This window comes from Carcharhinus amblyrhynchos, chromosome X, assembly GCF_965287045.1.
Source record: "Carcharhinus amblyrhynchos chromosome X, sCarAmb.v2.hapA, whole genome shotgun sequence".
Lineage (NCBI taxonomy): Eukaryota > Metazoa > Chordata > Chondrichthyes > Carcharhiniformes > Carcharhinidae > Carcharhinus > Carcharhinus amblyrhynchos.
In genome coordinates, this window is record NC_137359.1 from 8,166,316 (window position 1) to 8,181,147 (window position 14,832).

General features: G+C 43.6%; 1 protein-coding gene across 1 annotated transcript; it reads left to right on the forward strand.

Moving 5' to 3' along the window:
* Nucleotides 1–6,114: 6,114 nt before the first annotated feature.
* Nucleotides 6,115–11,712, forward strand: LOC145361918 (putative G-protein coupled receptor 139). Its single transcript, XM_080217903.1, has 2 exons — nt 6,115–6,315; nt 10,796–11,712. Exons 1-2 carry the CDS (start codon nt 6,246–6,248, stop codon nt 11,710–11,712), a joined length of 987 nt encoding a protein of 328 aa, XP_080074029.1. The 5' UTR covers nt 6,115–6,245.
* The last annotated feature ends 3,120 nt before the right edge of the window (nt 11,713–14,832 follow it).

Consider the following 14,832-nt stretch of genomic DNA (forward strand, 5'->3'; position numbering starts at 1 on the left):
CTATTTCCTTGGGTGGATGTAGCTGTTACTAGTGGGCATAACTATAAGGTTCATGGTGGGAGATACAGGAGGGATGTCCGAGGTAGATTCTTTACTTAGAGAGTGGTTGTGATGTGGAATGCACTGCCTGCTGTGATAGTGGAGTCAGACACTTCAGGAACTTCCAAGCGGTTATTGGATAGGTACATGGAGCACACCAGAATGATAGGGAGTGAGATAGCTTGATCTTGGGTTTGCACATAGCTCAGGACAACATCGAGGGCTGAAGGGCCTGTACTGTTCTGTACTGTTCTATGTTCGGTATCATACATACTTCACTTGCGTTTCTTGCCACCCAAGAGGATAAATGTGTGGGATCCAACACTTGCAAGCATTTAACTGAACGCAGTGTGTTCAAGGAAGTGAACTGGACTTCCTCACGTCCAACCATTCATTCTGTATTCTCTTGCCTTGTTAGTTCACCCCCAGTGCATCACATCACACATTACAGGGCTAAATTCTATTTGCCACTGTTCTGCCCTTCTAACCAGTCCATCCATGTCACCCCGTAATCTGAGATTTTCCTCCCCCACATTTGTCAGTCTTTGCAACAGATAACATCACAAAGCAACTGCGAAACCACCGCAAGTCTGAAAGCCAAGAGTGACTCGGGGACAGTCCCTCCAACATCTAAAACTCGTTCTTCCTGGCCAAGATCTTATTTATAGGACAAGGTGTTGCATTTCCGCAACAATAAATATTTCCCAGCCGCGAGTGGTTAAGCATATTTTGCGACCCCGGTTTGCAGAGAATCCACATAATCCCTACAATGCTGCAGGAGGCCAGCGGCTCCATCGGGACTGCACCGATTCCCTGACGGAACGTGTGTCCCTGCTCCCCCCACCCCCCACCCCATACCACCAGCACTCCCCTGCCCCCTACTGCCACACCACCTTGTCCTCTAACCCCATGCAGTTAACATGGCGATCCACCTAACTCATACATTTTTGGACAGTGTGCTTTCATTGGGAAAGACAGTCTGGTTCTTGGGCATAACTTGATACAAGGGGAAATATTTGCTATCTGTTGCTGACTTATTATACATACATAGACTAACGTCAATCTTACCCTTCGCACAAAAATGAAACTTTAATAGGCCTCTGTTCCAAGCACGTTATTAAAAGATTGTGAAACATGGGGGACTGACAGTTATCATTGAAATATGCTCAAATATTTCTACCTTCTCTGTGTTTGCCACATCACGGTACGTCATGTCAGGGCTGGCCTCTCAAAGGCAAAGTTCCAAAATCTGTTACACTCATTGCACTGATGTGTTTTCGATAGCTTGGTACTTCCACAGGATGGGAGGATGAAACCAGACAAGTGGGAAGTTCAAAGCTTCTGTTCTGTTGAAGCTGAACATGAAGCCAACAAACATCCAGGTTAGGTCGATTGGCCGTGCTAAAATTGTCCCTTACTGTCCTGAGATGCGTAGGTTAGAGGGATTAGTGGGTAAATATGTAGGGATATCGGGGTAGGGCCTGGGTGGGATTGTGGTCGGTGCAGACTCGATGGGCCTTTTTCTACATTGTAGGGTTTCTATGATTCTATTAGCCTTCTTGCACATCGATGTCATTAGTTGACGCCAGAGTAATTATCCAACTCCCCACATGGGCTGGCTTGCGACACCACTATCATCACTGATTACATTGGAAGCAGAGTCCAAACCAACACAAGAGATAACAGCTTACAACATCACTGTGATCGTTAATTTGAGGCAGAATCTACCCCTCAAGGATTGGTCTCCTCAGCCAACAGAAAACTGCGTCATAAAGAGGCGTATCATTTGAAGTGGATTTAAAATAGATCACTGTGAAATTGGCTTGTCAACAGTTTGATGTGTTTCACACACACACACAGGTACAGATAGGCACAGCCAAACAAAGACACACCCACTGGCACACACACAGACAGATACACACGCACCAACAGAGCACTCAGAGGAAACCCACACAGACACGGGGAGAACATGCAAATTCCACACAGATGGTGACCCGAGCTGGGGATCGAACCCAGGTCCCTGGCCAATTCACCTGACGTACACATTTTTGAACACTAAGGGTCAATTTAGCATGGCCAATTCACCTGACCTACATATCTTTGGACACTAAGGGAGAATTTAGGATGGCCAATCCACCTAACCTGCACATCTTTGGGCACTAAGGGACAATTTAGCATGGCCAATCCACCTAACCTGCACATCTTTGGACACTAAGGGAGAATTTAGCATGACCAATACATCCAACCAGCACATCTTTCGGACTGTAGAAGGAAACCGGAGCACTCAGAGGAAACCCACATAGACACGGGGAGAACATGCAAATTCCACACAGATGGTGACCCGAGCTAGGGATCAAACTCGGGAGCCTGGCACTGCGAGGCAGCAGTGCTAACCCACTGTGCCACCATACCTGTATTTTCCTCTATTTATATAGTGGGTTGCTTTTGTAGCTGTCTTTAAGTGAGTGTCATTCATCAGTCCATCTGACAGAAATACATTTCGACAAAAGTAGTCACTGTATTCAGGGAAATAATGGACCTCTGTGCAGTGAGTAGTGGAATAAAAGCCATAGGGACAGGCTCAGTCTGTACTTTGAATGGGTGGGCTGTTTCAATTTCCATTTAAAAACTGTAAAATCACATAAAGCTTATAACTGTACATGAACATAAGTAGTGATGGCATTGTTTATGCATTCCTTTATTCATTTGACTAGTCATTATTGAGTCATAGAGGTTTACAGTACAGAATCAGGCCCTTCAGCCCAACTTGTTCATGCTGCCCTTTTTTTAAACCCCAAAACTCATCCCAATTGCCCACATTTGGCCCATATCCCTCGCTACCCAGCGTACCCATGTAACTATCTAAATGTTTTTTAAAAGACAAAATTGTATCCGCCTCTACTACTAGCTCTGGCAGCTTGTTCCAGGCGCTCACCACCCTCTGTGTGACAACACTGCCCCTCTGGACAGCTTTGTATCTCTCCCTTCTCACTTTAAACCTATTCCCTCTAGTTTTAGACTCTCCTACCTTTGGGAAAAGATATTGACTATCTAGCTGATCTGTGCCCCTCATTATTTTATAGACCTCTATAAGATCACCCCTCAGCCTCCTACACTCCAGAGAAAAAAGTCCCAATCTATCCAGCCTCTCCTTATAACTCAATCCATCAAGTCCCGGTAGATCCTAGTAAATATTTTCTGCACTCTTTCTAGTTTAATAATATCCTTTCTATAATAGGGTGACCAGAACTGTGCACAGTATTCCAAGTGTGGCCTTACTAATATCTTGTACAACTTCAACAAGACGTCCCAACTCCTGTATTCAATGTTCTGACCGATGAAACCAAGCATGCCAAATGCCTTCTTCACCACTCTGTCCACCTGTGACTCCACTTTCAAGGAGCTATGAACATGTACCCCTAGATCTCTTTGTTCTGTAACTCTCCCTAACACCCTACTATTAACTGAATAAGTCCTGCCCTGGTTCGATCGACTAAAATGCATTACCTCGCATTTGTCTAAATTAAACTCCATCTGCCATTCGTCAGCCCACTGGCCCAAATGATCAAGATCCCGTTGCAATTGGAGATAACTTTCTTCACTGTCCACTATGCCACCAATCTTGGTGTCATCTGCAAACTTACCAACCATGCCTCCTATATTCTCATCCAAATCATTAATATAAATTACAAATAACAGTGGGCCCAGCACTGATCCCTGAGGCACACCGCTGGTCACAGGCCTCCAGTTTGAAAAAGGCCTCTACAACCACCCTCTGGCATCTGTCAAGAAGCTAATTTTGTATCCATTTAGATACCTCACCCTGGATTCCGTGAGATTTAACCTTATGCAACGACCTACCATGCAGTATCTTGTCAAAGGCCTTGCTAAAGTCCATGTAGACAACATCAACTGCACTGCCCTCATCTACCTTCTTGGTTACCCCTTCAAAAAACTCAATCAAATTTGTGAGACATGTAAAACATATGACAAAATCCTGGTCGGGTTTTAATTGCAAGTGGAAATCAACAGTAAATTAAGTAAAATAACAGTCAGTGAGTATTTGGTTTATGTATTGTACATCTTTACTGTTGTTTAAGTAGCTACAGAATAAAATGAATTGTGTTTAAGTATTTAAAGTCGAGTTTATGTCATTATTTGTGACAGAAGTTAAACCAGATAGGTTTGTACAACACTGGACATCACTGTGTCTAGAGACAGTTTTTCTTTCAAAGTTTATTCATTAGTGTCACAATTAGGCTTGCATTAGCACTGCAATGAAGTTACTGTGAAAATCCTTTGGTTGCCACACTCTGGCACCTGTTCGGGTACACTGGGGGAGAATTTAGCATGGTCAATGCACCGAACCAACATGTTTTTCGGACTGTGGGAGGAAACCGGAGCACCTGGAGGAAACCCATGCAGACACGTGGACAATGTGCAGACAGTGACCAAAGCCTGGAATTGAACACAGGTCCCTGGCGCCGTGAGGCAGCAGGGTGAACGACTGTGCCACCGTACAGACCAAATTCTATTCACCTTCTTCATCACTGACCTTCCCTCCATTATAATGTCAGAAGCGGAGATGTTCGCTAATAATTTCAAATGTGCAGCACTATTTGTGACTCATCAGACAGCGATGCAGTTGGGATCCTTACACAAGAAAATATCCACGCTTGGTTTGATATATCACAAGTGTAATGTAAGGCACACAGGTGTCAGGCAATGCCATTTTCCAATGAGAGATAATCTAACTTCTCTCTATCACATTCAGTGGAATCACCATCGCTGAATCCCACACTTTCAACAACCTGGGCGTTTAAAACTGGCCATAATCTGACTGGGCCAGACGTTTAACGCAGAGGTTGTAGGATCTTACCAGAGGCTGTACATTTGGAGGCGTGAAACCCACTGTCTGTCTCACCAAAGCCTGACTGCGATTGAAAAGTCGAAGTGGAGGTGTGCTGAAATACTATCCACTTGCTTGGACATGCTCTACTCAAGAAACACTCAAGAAGGCTGACACCATCCTGAACAAGTTTGATGGGCACCACCGTAAATATTCAAAATTGTGCATTTTAGAAATCACATGAGCTAATCTGGCAATTAGTAATACAGAGGCTAATGCATATAATCAGAGCAATGCATGTTGTACTCAGACACTCTACTTAAGCAGGGAATTTGTCTTTTATTAGTGCAGTGCCTAGTGTGATAAATCAGAGTCATGGCCCAATGAAAGAGAAAGAGCCTGATTGTGCACTACTGTAAAAGGGCATGGCTTCGTGGAGTAAAGTGATCTGATGAACCAAAGAAAATTCACTGCACTCATTGCCAATTAAAATGGACATTCTGGCACCCATGGTCTCACATTCTCCCATAGAAAGCAAGATTTCTGATAGACAAGGGAATTAAGGGTTATGGGGAGAAAGCAGGAAAGTGGAACTGATCCACTTCAGATCAGCCATGATCTTATTGAATGGCGGGGCAGGCTCGAAGGGCTAGATGGCCTACTCCTGCTCCCATTTCTTATGTTCTTATGTTCAAGTGCTCCAATAACGACCTCTGGGGTGCACCATTCCAAGTCTTCTTGTTTCATCCACCATTAGTGTCTATTTCCTATTATTAAATCAACTTTGTATCCAGGTCGCCATTGTCCCTTTTATTCCACTGGCTTTACTTTTTCTCAAAGCCAGTTGTGTGCAATTATATTTAATGCCTTCTGGGAGTCAAAGTACACAGCATCAACAGCATTATCCTCATTGACATTTTATGGTACTTTGCCACTGAAAAATGCAAAAACTCTAGACTCACTCCATCAGCATATGTCTCTATCTTTAGCAACTCTGACAACATATAGTGCTGCTTAAAGACAACTGAATAATACTGATGTACTGTCAGCTAATACATTTAAGATTTATTACCGGAGTAATTTATTGTTAATGATTAATATTGAAATGTAACTGGACCCTTCCATTGATTCTTAAGTGTTGCGCTTTGGAGCTGTGTCAGATCCAACAAAATAAAAGCAATCCAGTGCATGAAAACAGAAACTTCAGCGAGGCGCAGGTGCATTTATACGTTTGTGACAGTAACTTAATTAATGCAAAGTTTCAACCCGACTAATTGTGTCCCTGAAGTCTGCAATCGTGTATAAACATGAACGTTTTTCGGGGTGTTGCAGAACACACTCAGTGACTTTCGTCGAAATGCACGGGGTGCCACAAGGTCTGGTGTTCGCCATCTACTATCCCATCATTGCAGCTGTCGGAGTACCTGGTAAGCTATTCAAGTTAGTTAGTTCGTAGCTGTGTCAGTCATCGTTATACTGCGTTCATTCTACCATTTAGCAGTCGCTCTTATCCATGGTGCAGATTGTCTTTCCTAATGTACTGAGATATATTTCTACAATTCACTGTCTTTTCTTCAACCGCTATAATTCCTCTACATTTTTAGTTTAACACTTTTAGTGTAGAACATAGAATATAGAATATTACAGCGCAGTACAGGCCCTTCAGCCCTCGATGTTGTGCTGACCAATCTAAAGTCCATCTAACTTCCACTATTCCAATATCATCCATGTTTATCCAATGACCTTTCAAATGCCCTTAATGTTGGCGAGTCCACCACGGTTGCAGGCAGGGTATTCTATGCCCTTGCTACTCTCTGAGTAAAGAACCTACCTCTGACATCTGTCCGATAGCTATCGCCCCTCAATTTAAAGCTATGTCCCCTCGTGGAAGCTATCTCCATCCGAGGAAAAAGGCTCTCACTGTCCACCCTATCTAATCTTCTGATCATTTTATATGCCTCTATGAAGTCATCTCTTAACCTTCTGCTCTCTAACGAAAACAGCCTCAAGTCCCTCAGCCTTTCCTCATAAGACCTTCCCGCAATACCAGGCAGCATCCAGGTAAACCTCCTCTGCACTCTTTCCAATGCTTCCACGTCCTTCCTATAATGCAGCGACCAGAACTGTATGCAATACTCCAAGTGCGGCCGCACCAGAGTTTTGTACAGCTGCAACATGACCTCATGGCTCCGAAACTCAATCCCTCTACCAATAAAACCTAACACACCGTACGCCTTCTTAACAACCCTTTCAACCTGGGTGCCAACTTTCAGGGATCTATGCACATGGGCACTGAGATCCCTCTGCTCATCCACACTACCAAGTATCTTACCATTAGCCCAGTACTCTATATTCCTGTTACTCCTTCCAAAGTGAATTATTTCACACTTTTCTGCATTAAACTCCATTTGCCACCTCTCAGCCCAGCTCTGCAGCTTATCTACATCCCTCTGTAACCTGCAATATCCTTCCGCACTGTCCACAACTCCACCAGCTTTAGTGTCATTCGCAAATTTACTAACCCATCCTTCTACGCCCTCATCTAGGTCATTTATAAAAATGACAAACAGCAGTGGCCCCAAAACAGATGCTTGTGGTACACCACTAGTAACTGAACTCCAGGACGAACAATTCCCATCAACAACTACCCTCTGTCTTCTTACAGCTAGCCAATTTCTGATCCAAACCACTAGATCACCCTCAATCCCATGCATCCGTATTTTCTGCAGTAGCTTACTATGGGGAACCTTATCAAATGCTTTACTGAAATCCATATACACCACGTCAACTGCCTTACCCTCATCCACCTCTTTGGTCACCCTCGCAAAGAACTCAATAAGGTTTGTGAGGTATGACCTACCCTTCACAAAACCCTGTTGACTATCCCTAATCAAATTATTCCTTTCTAGATGATTATAAATCCTATCCCTTATAATCCTTTCCAAAACATTGTCCACAACAGAAGTAAGGCTCACTGGTCTATAATTACAGGATTGTCTCTACTCACCTTCTTGAACAAGGGGACAACATTTGCTATCCTCCAGTCATCTGACACTATTCTTGTAGACAATAACGACATAAAGATCAAAGCCAAAGGCTCTGCAATCTCCTTCCTAGCCTCCCAGAGAATCCTAGGATAAATCCCATCCAGCCCAGCGGACTTATCTATTTTCATACTTCCCAAAATTGCTAACAGCTCCTCCTTATGTACCTCAATCCCATCTAGTCTAATAGCCTGTATCTCAGTATTCTCCTTGACAATATTGTCTTTTTCCTGTGTGAATACTGTCAAAAAATATTCATTTAGCACCTCTCCTATCTCTTCAGACTCCACGCACAACTTCCCACTACTGTCCTTGACTGGCCCTAATCTTACCCTAGTCTTTCTTTTATTCCTGACAGACCTATAGAAAACTTTAGGGTTTTCCTTGATCTTACCTGCCAAAGACTTCTCATGTCCCTTCCTGGCTCTTCTCAGCTCTCTCTTTAGGTCCTTCCTGGCTAACCTGTAACTCTCAAGTGCACTAACTGAGCCTTCACGTCTCATCTTGACATAAGTCTCCTTCTTCCTCTTCACAAGAGATTCAACTTCTTTAGTAAACCACGGTTCCCTTGCTCGACCACTTCCTCCCTGCCTAACGGGTACATACTTATCAAGGACATGCAGTTCCTTGAACAAGCTCCACATTTCAATTGTGCCCATTCCCTGCAGTTTCCTACCACATCCTCTGCATCCTAAATCTTGCCTAATCACATCATAGTTTCCTTTCCCCCAGCTATAACTCTTGCTCTGTGGTATATACCTATCCCTTTCCATCGCTAAAGGAAACGTGACCGAATTGTGGTCACTATCACCAAAGTGTTCACCTACCTCCAAATCTAACAACTGGCCTGGTTCATTACCCAGTACCAAATCTAATGTGGTCTCGCCTCTTGTTGGCCTATCTACATACTGTGTCAGGAAACCCTCCTGCACACATTGGACAAAAACTGACCCATCTAAATTACTTGAACTATAGCGTTTCCAGTCGATATTTGTAAAGTTAAAGCCCCCCATAACAACTACCCTGTTACCTTCGCTCCTGTCCAGAATCACCTTTGCAATCCTTTCCTCTACATCTCTGGAATTTTTTGAAGGCCTATAGAAAACTCCCAACAGGACGACCTCCCTTTTCCTGTATGCATTCATAACTTGAATATGATTGCTTTCTTTTCTAACATAGCATTCTGGCATAAATAATGGGATTTTCTAGAAATCTCCATTGTTACCAGCATATCGTTTTCATATCAACTTGCATTAGGTATCCTCTTTAACAATATTCTTTGTGATCAGTTACATCTGTTTGTGTTAATGTTATTGTTGCTTTCCCGTCTTACATTGTTAATCTGCTGCTGTTACTGTGGGTAAATTCATACACTGTGATCAAGGTGGAAATTAAATTTCATTGCGTTGCTCACAAAGCTACTGTGTGCAGGTTACAAACAATGTTACTGTGGTGTAAATCTAGTTATGTGGTGGCATCAACAGTCTTCTGGCGAATAAATTCTCACATTTTTGATGCAATGCCAAGGCGTACTATGGCCATTGCTGTTGCGGGTGACTCCAATTGCGATCAGGGTGTACATGTAGATTCCATATTCTATTTGCTTTGACAGTGACTAAATAAATACCCACCAAGGATTCAGTGAATTGGAAGATTGAGTATTTAATAATTTTCGATTGAATTCTGTTCGTAGATTTATTGAAGGGACTTGATCAAACACCGATGTGTTTGCATATATAACAGATATATTTTACTTGACCTCCAATGGGTGAATTTTGTTTGCGTCTCAATCACATGTTTATGGTCTCAGTCTCTCACACTCAGTGATTCAGCCCGGCATATCTGTTCAATATTAACTGATCCTGATGTCTCCAAGTTGAGGACTGCTGATACCAGATTGCCTTCTGCTCACACTTGGCAATGTTTGTGACTGATTGCTAGATATGTTATTTTCTCCACATTGCATCTCAAATGTTGCGTTCAAGGTAGCATACTTGCTTTTCAATTCAAGTATCCAATATATGATAAAATTAGTTGTTTACCCCAAAAAGCCTAGTGGAACACCGAATAGGTCTGATATTGCTGAAGGGTCATTATTTCCCATTTCCAATTGCCTGGAATGACACCAAAGATCGCAATGCATTTCCTTGGGAAATTGAAAGAGTTAGCTCTACATCCCAAAAATGTGTTCCACAAAAGTCGGGAAATGCAACTCATCAATTCTCATCCCTCCGTCACAGATTGCTTTTGACCAAGTTGACTGTTGACATTTACACCAGTGACTGATTTTGCATTAGTTACTTGAAATCAATCACTTCTAATACTAAGTGCTACATAATCCGTTCCACGCTTACTGTTCGCAGTTTTGCTGCACAAATAAAGACTCTGTTTTTTTCTGGAATTCTTTTGCTGATGTGATATACTACTTTGCATTCGAGTCTGCTGTGTTTTCGGTTTCAAAGAACAGCACAGCACAGGAAACCGGCCCTTCGGCCCGACAAGCCCACGCCGCCCATTTTAACACTCAGTGAGTGCCTCATTCCAATCCTTCTTCTACCTACAGCGTTTGTCTACACCTCTTGGACTCCACAATAAAGTGGGTGCAAATTTAGAGAATTGTACGCGCGCCAGAGAGAATTATATGTGTGCCAGTTTCATGTTTCTTTAGAATATTTGACAATAACATGACACTGTGAATCCTTATTTGTAATGTACCTCACAGTGCTCAAACTTGGAAATAATTACCCCAAGAGTACAGCACAACTTTCACTTTATTCTGACGTGTCAACGCTCTCAGATTCCTGTGTTGAGCGTTTTATTCAGCCTAGACTCACAATGGTCTCTCTCTCTCTTTCTATTATAGCGAACATGGCGGTGATTGTGATCCTGTGTCGAAGAACATGTGGTCTCTCCAGATGTATAACATACTACCTGGTGTCCATGGCGGTTACAGATCTCTTGGTGGTGGTGACAGTTGTAATATTAAACCGGATCACCGGGATTTATTTTCCAACCAGTTTCTTGTCCATCACACCAGTATGTGGTGTTCGTGCTTCCTTAAACTTTGCAGCCATTGACAGCTCTGCCTGGTTAACGGTCGCTTTTACACTTGATCGGTTTGTGGCCATTTCTTGTCAGAAGCTGAAGATAAAATATTGCACTGAGCAGGTGGCAGCATGGGTTATAGGGATTATATGCGCACTGTCCTGCGTGAAGAATATATCCACATATTTTGCTTATAAACCCATATACATAATCAATAATGTACCATGGTTTTGTAGTGTAAAAGATATATATTACACATCACCAGCTTGGGCCGCATATGACTGGATTCGATCCATTTTAACCCCTTGTCTGCCATTCATTCTGATTTTGTTGTTAAATGCTCTGACTGTAAGAAGCATTATAGCGGCTAACAGAGCCCGCAGGAGACTCTGGGCCCAGAACAATGGAGAGAATCAGAGTGACCCAGAGATGGAGAAGCGGAAAAAATCCATTGTTTTACTCTTTGCCATCTCCGGCAGCTTCATCCTGTTATACTTTCTGTTCTGCGTATCCATCTTCTACGTCCGAATTGCAAACCTTACTTATTCCGTAGGTTCCGATTTCAGTAATGCTACATTTGCTCTCCAGCAGAGCGGATATATGCTTCAGTTACTGAGTTCCTGCATCAATCCTTTCATTTACGCAGGGACGCAGAGAAAGATCAGAGAGGAGTTAAAGAATGGAGTGAAATATCCATTAAACTTAATTATTAAAATACTTCCTTCCATCAAATAGGCAATCCAATGTGATCAGATATTCTTGCTTTCAAATCCATGTTGAGTGTAAGATTGGTTAAAGCATTCTGCGTTAGTTAGTTTTTGTAATGTTGACTAGTTATTTCCCAGAGCATTGTGATCCCTCATTCTCCACTGAGGGGAGAAAAAAACCAGAGGGCATGGGTTAAGGGTGAAGGGGGAAAAGTTTAAAGGGAATATTAGGGGGAGCTTCTTCACGCAGAGAGTGGTGGGAGTGTGGAATGAGCCGCCGGATAAATGCAGGCTCACTTTTAACATTTAAGAAAAGCTTGGATGGGTACATAGATGAGAGGGGGTGTGGAGGGATATGGTTCAAGTGCAGGTCAGTGGGACTAGGCAAAAAATGGTTCGGCACAGACAAGAAGGGCCAAAAGGCCTGTTTCTGAGCTGAAAATTTCTATGGTTCTAAGTGATCATCCTCTTCGCCTCCATCTATTTCCCTTCTTCTCTTCCCCTCCTCTTTTTCCCCTTGTCTGCTGTTCCTTTATACTTTCTCTTTCAGTGCTGTTCTATTCTTCCCGCCTGTTTCTCCTCGTTGCATTCTTTCATAATATGAGACCGTCGCTGACCATTGTAGCATTGGTTCTCCATCATCGCTTGCCAGTATTGAGAGAGAGCTCTGGTGGTTTGATTTGATTTATTATTCATAGAATCATAGAACCCTACAGTGCAGAAAAAGGCCCTTCGGCCCACTGAGTCTGCACCGACCACAATCCCACCCAGACCCTACCCCCATATCCCTATATATTATACCCACTAATCCCTCTAACCTACACATCCCTGGACACTAAGGGGCAATTTCTTAGCATGGCCAATCAACCTAACCCACACATCTTTGGACTGTGGGAGGAAACCGGAGGAAACCCACGCAGACATGAGGAGAATGTGCAAACTCCACACAGACAGTGACCTGAGCCGGGAATCGAACCCAGAACTCTGGAGCTGTGAAGCAGCAGTGCTAACCACTGTGCCACCGTGCCGCCCACATGTATTAGTATACAGTGAAAAGTATTGTTTCTTGCGTGCAGAGCATACCATTTATGGAGAAGGAAACAAGAGAGTGCAGTGTTACAGTCATAGCTAGGGTGTCGAGAAAGATCAACTTAATGCGAGGTAGGTCCATTCAAAATTCTGATGGCAGCAGAGAAAAAGCTATTCTTGAATGGTTAGTCGGTGACCTCAGACTTTTGTATCTTTTTCCCGACGGAAGAAGGTGGAGGAGAGATGTGTCTGGGGTCCTTAATTGTATTGGTGTAGTGAAATCCCTGGCTCTGGAACTGCAGCGCCGGCTGGTGTTTATGACCTAGCTGGGCACCTACATCGATCCACCATGTGCATGCTCTAACACGATCTGTCAAACTCACGTCATGGCAGCATCTGGTAAACGCAGCTTTCCTGCTCCAGATCCATGTCAGCTTTCAGAAGCTGAGAAATGCCCACATTGCCTAAATTTCACGATATGTCAGCCCTTGATTAAATGTGTTTGAAGTATTAGTAACTGCAATGCCACTGTCAGACCATAAAGTCTGGTTTTGGACAATGGGGCATGAGCAATGGATAAAATTCTGGTCCATTTTCATTTCCAACGCCTACTCCATGAAGCGATGGTGCAATGAGTTTTTCTTTAGTTAATCTCTGAGATTAGGGTCACGCAGCTCCTGAGTCTGCTGAACAACTGGTGTGGTAATATCGGGGTGAGGTCATTTGCTTATCCAGTGTTGTAATGAGGAATTACCCCAGTCCTCCACAAGCAAATCTACACAGATGGGAAGATTGGAACGAGTGCAGGTCTATCCCCAATGTCTCTAAGTGATCGTTCAAAACGTCCACATACTGATTCACCCACAACTCCACAACTATCATGCTCCTGCTCCAACGGATTACATCGTATGTTTCTCATTTTGGAGCCACATGGAGGAGAGGCCATTCACCTCTATGACTTGCAGTCAGGTTTGTCATTGACCATGCCCTTGTATTGTGGGATAAGAACATAATAGGAGCAGGAGTAGGCCATCTAGCCCTTCGAGCCTGCCCTGCCATTCAATAAGGTCATGGCTGATCTGAAGTGGATCAGTTCCACTTTCCCACTTTCTCCCCATAACCCTTAATTCCCTTGTCTATCAGAAATCTATCTAACCGTGACTTAAATATATTCAACGAGGTAGCCGCCACTACTTCAACGGGCAGAGAATTCCAAAGATTCGCCACCCTTTGAGTGAAGAAGTTCCTCCTCAGCTCCAATCTAAACTGCCCCCCCTTATCTTGAGGCTGTGCCCTCTAGTCCTGCTATCCTTCCTAAGCGGGAAGAATCTCTCTACCTCTACCCTATCTATCCCTTTCATTATCTTATACATCTCTATAAGATCCCCTCCTTCAGCCTTCTAAACTCCAACGAGTACAGACCCAGTCTATTTAGTCTCTCTTCATAAGCAAACCCCCTCATCTCCGGTATCAGCCTAGTGAACCTCCTCTGCACTCCCTCCAAGGCCAATATATCCTTCCGCAAGTGCGGCGACCAAAACTGCACACTGTACTCCAGCTGCAGCCTCATCAGTGCCCTGTACAGTTGCAGCAAGATCTCCCTGCTTTTATATTCTATCCCCCTCGCTATAAAGGCCAGCATCCCATTCACCTTCTTGATTACCTGCTGCACCTGCAGACTGGGTTTTTGCGATTCATGCACAAGGACCCCCAGGTCCCTCTACGCAGTAGCATGTTGTAATTGCTATTCATTAATGCAGCTCCAGCCACACAACCCCAGTCTGATGGATAATTGTGACTGATTGTGACAAAACTATAGGACTTCAGTTAATGTGGAAGTGCATTGCTCCGCAGTCTACTGCTTTGAGGCCGTCATAAAAGATTGGTTAGGGCAAGATTAGGGCCAGTCAGAGACAGTAGTGGGAAGTTGTGCGTGGAGCCTGAAGAAATAGGAGAGGCACTAAATGAATATTTTTCGTCAGTATTCACGCAGGAAAAAGTCAATGTAGTCGAGGAGAATACTGAGATACAGGCTTTTAGACTAGACGGGATTGAGGTACATAAGGAGGAGGTGTTAGCAATTCTTGAGAGTATGAAAATAGATAAGTCCCCTGGGCCA